Below are 7,500 nucleotides of genomic sequence, written 5' to 3' on the forward strand. Positions count from 1 at the left end.
CCATATACTTCACAGAGAAACTCATCCTTGTCTCCAGCTCTGGCCTGAGTGAAAGCAAGAGGGTTAAAGCAAGTTCTTTTTTGTTGTTGTTTGTTTTTGGTGTTAGGATTGAGCTTACATCCTCACGTTTTGGGGGAAGGGTTTTTTGTTGTTTTTTCGGTTTTTTCAACGTTTTGGTAGGAGCATGTGAAAAAACAACCATTATGCTTATGTACAACGAAAAAAGTGCAAATCTAACAGAAGTGTTGTACAAAATATTTACCGACCAGTATGAAGCTGATGTTATTTCACATAGGCAACTAAACGTACAAGAAATATTTATGTGAAATGATGCATAATTTCTGCAATTATGTGTGTAACAAAGCTGGGTGTGAAAACTCTCTGATTTGTTTCCACACAAGATTTAACACTATATGAATATATCTATTTTCATCATCATCATGATCACCTTCTGCTGGAAAAGATCGGACTGCATGCGACGCTGCTCTTCCTCGTCCAAGACCCGGTCACCATCCAGATCGTAGCGGGCGAACATGGCCTCAATTTCTCCATCTGCATAGCCGCGACTGCCAACACCCAAACCAAGGTTTCAACCATCACAGTCTTCACCATGAACCAAATAAAGTCTTAACCATGAACTATATTAAGATAACAAAGTCTTTACCAAGAACAAGAAAGCAGCGTCTTAATTATGGTCAGGATAACAGATCTAAATCATGAACAAGATGAACAAGATAACCAGGTCTTAACCATGAACAAGATAGAATCTTAACCATGGATGATAAAAAAAAGTCTAACCATGAATAAGGTAACAGACATACTTAAACTTTTTTTCTTTTTCTTTTTTTAAGTATATTCCTCTAACAATTCAGTTTTCGGTAATATCAAAATTAAAACTACAGTTTCGGTTTCAGAATAAATTTCAAGAAGGTGTCAAACTCATCCATATACCAGACTGCTAAAAAGAATTATTTATTTTCTTTTTTGATTAAAAAAAAAAAAGTGTAATGCTTGACCTACACAAAACCCAACATGCTGGCCAAGACCTGAAGCCCCGAAAGAAGGAGAATCAATAGGAAAATTCAAAAACCTAAACTTGACATTTTTCAAGCAGTATCACATCAAAAAAAAATATATACATATCAAAACAATAACAACAATAATAAACAATAATAACAACAACAATAAATAATATGTTAATGATTATAACAATAACAATGATAATAATAACGATAATAAAAGCAATAATAATGATAATATAATAATAATGATAATATAAATAATAATAATAATAACAATAATAACAATAATAACAACATCAACTTTCTGACACTACAATCCAGCCACCCCTACGTCTTCAGGTCCTGGCGCCACTCGTCAAAGTCCAGCTGCTTGTCGTGGTTGATGTCAGCCGACTGCAGGGCCTTCTGGATGTCCACGATTTTGTCGCGCTTGAAGTTCAGCTTGTCCAGCATCTTCTGGTAGCCCTGCAACAACCAGCACCTCCCGCCCTTAGCCACTGCATGCCTGGGGGTGGATGGAGTTTTTGTAGTACCCCCAACACCTCCCACTTTTAAGAACTGTATGTATGGGAGTGACTAAGTTTTTGTTCCCACTGTTAGCTGTTGCATGGGAAGTTTTTGTTCCCACTGTTAGCTGTTGCATGGGAAGTTTTTGTTCCCACTGTTAGCTGTTGCATGGGAAGTTTTTGTTCCCACTGTTAGCTGTTGCATGGGAGCAACTGATGTCACCCATAACACCTCCCACCTCCATCTACTGCATGCACAGAAATGACTGATATTTGTAATACCCCCCCCCCCAACAACTCCCACAGTTAGCTATTGTATGCATGGGAGTGTGGTTTAACCTCCTACCGCCTCCCACAGTTAGCTATTGTATGCATGGGAGTGACTGGTTTAACCTCCTACCACCTCCCACAGTTAGCTATTGTATGCATGGGAGTGACTGGTTTAACCTCCTACCGCCTCCCACAGTTAGCTATTACATGCATGGGGGTGACTGGTTTAACCTCCTACCGCCTCCCACAGTTAGCTATTGTATGCATGGGAGTGACTGGTTTAACCTCCTACCGCCTCCCACAGTTAGCTATTACATGCATGGGAGTGACTGGTTTAACCTCCTACCGCCTCCCACAGTTAGCTATTGTATGCATGGGAGTGACTGGTTTAACCTCCTACCACCTCCCACAGTTAGCTATTGTATGCATGGGGGTGACTTATTTTTGTGATGTTGAAAAGTTTGTGGCCAGTGGCGGCAGAGCTAAGTGCTAATCTCAATACCCAAACAAAGAAAACAAGGAAAACAAAGTACAAACAGGCAAAAGAAAAGGCAAAATGTCAATCCTGAAATCTGCATCATGCAGAAATACTGAAACATCCTACAGAAGTACTGAAACATCCTACAGAAGTACTGAAACATCCTACAGAAATACTGAAACATCCTACAGAAGTACTGAAACATCCTACAGAAATACTGAAACATCCTACAGAAGTACTGAAACATCCTACAGAAGTACTGAACCATCCTACAGAAATACTGAAACATCCTACAGAAGTACTGAAACATTCTACAGAAATACTGAAACATCCTACAGAAGTACTGAAACATCCTACAGAAGTACTGAAACATCCTACAGAAATACTGAAACATCCTACAGAAGTACTGAAACATCCTACAGAAGTACTGAAACATCCTACAGAAATACTGAAACATCCTACAGAAATACTGAAACATTCTACAGAAATACTGAAACATCCTACAGAAGTACTGAAACATCCTACAGAAGTACTGAACCATCCTACAGAAATACTGAAACATCCTACAGAAGTACTGAAACATCCTACAGAAGTACTGAACCATCCTACAGAAATACTGAAACATCCTACAGAAGTACTGAAACATCCTACAGAAGTACTGAACCATCCTACAGAAATACTGAAACATCCTACAGAAGTACTGAACCATCCTACAGAAATACTGAAACATCCTACAGAAGTACTGAAACATCCTACAGAAGTACTGAAACATCCTACAGAAGTACTGAAACATCCTACAGAAGTACTGAAACATCCTACAGAAGTACTGAAACATCCTACAGAAGTACTGAAACATCCTACAGAAGTACTGAAACATCCTACAGAAATACTGAAACATCCTACAGAAGTACTGAAACATCCTACAGAAGTACTGAAACATCCTACAGAAGTACTGAACCAAAGCAGGACAGGCAGAGGGTGGGCTGTAAAAACTGGCAAAATGCCAAAGCAGAGATGTTTATAATACAGGAACACCCCCTCCAATGCCACTGTCATCTTCTTTCTGAAGTGTTTTGTGAAACAGTGTGACAAAATAATCATCATAAACATTTTTAAATATTGTTAATAATCCTGCAAAAAATATCTCCATGTGCTGCTGTCATCAGGCACAGCATTCTCAAAAAAGGATCTAGCAAACAAAAGAATGAAATAGACTACAGTAAGCACTATTGCAAAACCTGTGGGTGTTGCACAGAAAAAAAACTGCATTATCATTTTTTATCAACCATTATATAATATCATCAACAAATATGTTAAAAAGTTATCACACTTCTACTCCCTGTTGATACGTATGCTATCAATAAAAATACATTCCTAACATAAAGTCACCATACCCCTCCAAGCCTACTGTCTTCATTCTTCACAGGGGCCATGAGGTCTCCGCCAGTTCAGCAGCTTGAAACCATCACAGAGCTCCTGCCCTTGAGGACCGCAGAGACGCCACACTCCTGACCCAGGCTGCCAAGTTCAAGAGGTTGCAAGGCCACCCCATGAAGGACAGACTGTCCCAGCCAACAAAAGGACGGCTAAAGAGAGGGAGCTTCACACACCAGAGCAGGATCCTGGAACGGCAACATCAGGATATCCTTGACCATGCCCCCAAAGTGATACCCCGGTGTCTTGCCGTCCCTGCCTGGAGCGAAGGAATCCCTCCCCTCATCCAGTACAGCATCCCTGGTGTTGGCCCCAAAGATTCCCAAAGCGGCCCTGAAAGAAAGTCCCTCACCCGTGAACACCTCCACACCAAGTTCCCCAAAGAGTCCTGGACTCATGCCTACACTGACGGCTCTGCGGCAGTGCCATTCGGAACAGAGGGGCAGGAGTCTATGTTCAGTATCCAGGAGGCAGAAAAGAAAAGATCTGCCTCGCTACCAGCCTGTACTCCACCAATTACAGAGCCGAAGCCGAAGCCTTGAAAACAACAGCAGCCCACATTGAGGTCAGCCCCTACGCCAGCCACAACGTTGCCTTCCTGACTGACGCCCTGTCCATCTTGCAGCCCCTTTGGTCCAACAGAGATCCAGAACTCAACAATCTGTCCTCTCTCCCCTCCCTCTGCACAAGTCACACAGTCACCCTGCAGTGGATTCCCTCCCTGTGCACAAGTCACACAGTCACCCTGCAGTGGATTCCCTCCCTCTGCACAAGTCACACAGTCACCCTGCAGTGGATTCCCTCCCTCTGCACAAGTCACACAGTCACCCTGCAGTGGATTCCCTCCCTCCGCACAAGTCACACAGTCACCCTGCAGTGGATTCCCTCCCTGTGCACAAGTCACACAGTCACCCTGCAGTGGATTCCCTCCCTGTGCACAAGTCACACAGTCACCCTGCAGTGGATTCCCTCCCTCCGCACAAGTCACACAGTCACCCTGCAGTGGATTCCCTCCCTCCGCACAAGTCACACAGTCACCCTGCAGTGGATTCCCTCCCTGTGCACAAGTCACACAGTCACCCTGCAGTGGATTCCCTCCCTCCGCACAAGTCACACAGTCACCCTGCAGTGGATTCCCTCCCGATGCACAAGTCACACAGTCACCCTGCAGTGGATTCCCTCCCAATGCACAAGTCACACAGTCACCCTGCAGTGGATTCCCTCCCTCTGCACAAGTCACACAGTCACCCTCAAGTCACACAGTCACCCTGCAGTGGATTCCCTCCCTCTGCACAAGTCACACAGTCACCCTGCAGTGGATTCCCTCCCTCCGCACAAGTCACACAGTCACCCTGCAGTGGATTCCCTCCCAATGCACAAGTCACACAGTCACCCTGCAGTGGATTCCCTCCCAATGCACAAGTCACACAGTCACCCTGCAGTGGATTCCCTCCCACTGCAACGTGCTTGGCAACGAGACTGCTGACTCCCTGGCAAAGGAAGGCACTACGAGCAGATGGACAGGTCTACCAACTACTCTGAATCCAGGACCATCATTAAGGTCAAGCTGCAGAACAAGTGGAAGCAGCAGCATCCATGCCACAACAGAGCAGATCCGTACTGCCTGCTGACTCGTCAAGAGCAGGTAGCCATTTTCAGGCTCAGGACAGGCCACAACCACCTGAAACACCACCTATACACAAAACTCCGTATCGGTGATACAGAGCAGTGCCCCTGCAGAACAGGCAGCCAGACAAAAGAACATCTACTGCAGTCCTGCCCCCTCCATGAGAAAACCTGGCCCGACCCAATCCCAGCGGCCTGGAGGCTCTATAGTGGACTGGAGGACCTGCAACGTACTGCCGCCTTTGTCGAGGAGAAGGGGGAATCCATCTGATAAATGATGAAGGAGACAACAACATTCTTCACATTACCCCCATCATTCTGACGAAGGAGACAACAACATTCTTCACATTACCCCCATCATTCTGACGAAGGAGACAACAACATTCTTCACATTACCCCATTCTGATGAAGGAGACAACAACATTCTTCACATTACCCCCATCATTCTGACGAAGGAGACAACAACATTCTTCACATTACCCCATTCTGACGAAGGAGACAACATTCTTCAAATTACCCCATTCTGATGAAGGAGACAACAACATTCTTCAACATTCTTCACATTACCCCAATCATTCTGACGGAGACAACATTCTTCACATTACCCCATTCTGATGAAGGAGACAACAACATTCTTCACATTACCCCATTCTGACGAAGGAGACAACAACATTCTTCACATTACCCCAATCATTCTGACAAAGGAGACAACAACATTCTTCACATTACCCCCATCATTCTGACGAAGGAGACAACAACATTCTTCACATTACCCCCATCATTCTGACGAAGGAGACAACATTCTTCACATTACCCCATTCTGACGAAGGAGACAACAACATTCTTCACATTACCCCATTCTGACGAAGGAGACAACATTCTTCACATTACCCCATTCTGACGAAGGAGACAACAACATTCTTCAACATTACCCCAATCATTCTGATGAAGGAGACAACAACATTCTTCACATTACCCCCATCATTCTGACGAAGGAGACAACATTCTTCACATTACCCCAATCATTCTGACGAAGGAGACAACATTCTTCACATTACCCCCATCATTCTGACGAAGGAGACAACATTCTTCACATTACCCCATTCTGACGAAGGAGACAACAACATTCTTCACATTACCCCATTCTGACGTAGGAGACAACAACATTCTTCACATTACCCCAATCATTCTGATGAAGGAGACAACAACATTCTTCACATTACCCCAATCATTCTAACGAAGGAGACAACATTCTTCACATTACCCCATTCTGACGAAGGAGACAACAACATTCTTCACATTACCCCATTCTGACGAAGGAGACAACATTCTTCACATCACCCCATTCTGACGAAGGAGACAACAACATTCTTCACATTACCCCATTCTGATGAAGGAGACAACATTCTTCACATTACCCCCATCATTCTGACGAAGGAGACAACAACATTCTTCACATTACCCCAATCATTCTGACAAAGGAGACAACAACATTCTTCACATTACCCCCATCATTCTGACGAAGGAGACAACAACATTCTTCACATTACCCCAATCATTCTGACAAAGGAGACAACAACATTCTTCACATTACCCCCATCATTCTGACGAAGGAGACAACAACATTCTTCACATTACCCCATTCTGACCCATCCCCTTTTTCATTCACATTTTTTTTTGGAGGGGTTTATAAAAAAAAAGAAAATGACAATACAAAAAGACAGTGTTTTCCCAACAAAACCATCAACAGTAAACAAACAAACAAACAAAACCCAAAATACATAAAAACTAAAATAAAAAATCAGAAACAAAAGACAAGGAAAAAGCACTCACACACAGAACAATCTGACAACACACACACACACACACAGAGAACAGAACAATCTGACAACACTCACACACACACACACACACACACACACACACACACACACACACACACACACACAAACAAACACACACATACACACATAGAAAAACCAACCCTCTTGAAGTAGTCTCCAATCTCAAACTCGTTCTTCTGGTTGGCCATGTCAGACTTGACCTCAGAGTAGGTGTCATTGATGATGGCCAGGAACATGTTGATGAGGACAAAGAAGACGAAGAAGACGAAGAGCATGAAGAAGATGGGTCCCAGGATGCGGTTGGCTTGCTCCAGCTGGTG

General features: G+C 43.7%; 1 protein-coding gene across 1 annotated transcript in view; it reads right to left on the reverse strand.

Annotated features, from left to right (window-relative positions):
• Nucleotides 1-7,500, reverse strand: part of LOC143294655 (polycystin-2-like) — a 44,447-nt gene that overhangs the window by 13,289 nt on the left and 23,658 nt on the right. The window contains 3 exon segments of the mRNA XM_076606037.1: nt 449-566; nt 1,354-1,487; nt 7,321-7,500. The exon segment at nt 7,321-7,500 is cut by the window's right edge and continues 40 nt beyond it. Coding sequence (XP_076462152.1) covers nt 449-566; nt 1,354-1,487; nt 7,321-7,500 — 432 coding nt within the window.

Source organism: Babylonia areolata, chromosome 1, assembly GCF_041734735.1.
Source record: "Babylonia areolata isolate BAREFJ2019XMU chromosome 1, ASM4173473v1, whole genome shotgun sequence".
Lineage (NCBI taxonomy): Eukaryota > Metazoa > Mollusca > Gastropoda > Neogastropoda > Buccinidae > Babylonia > Babylonia areolata.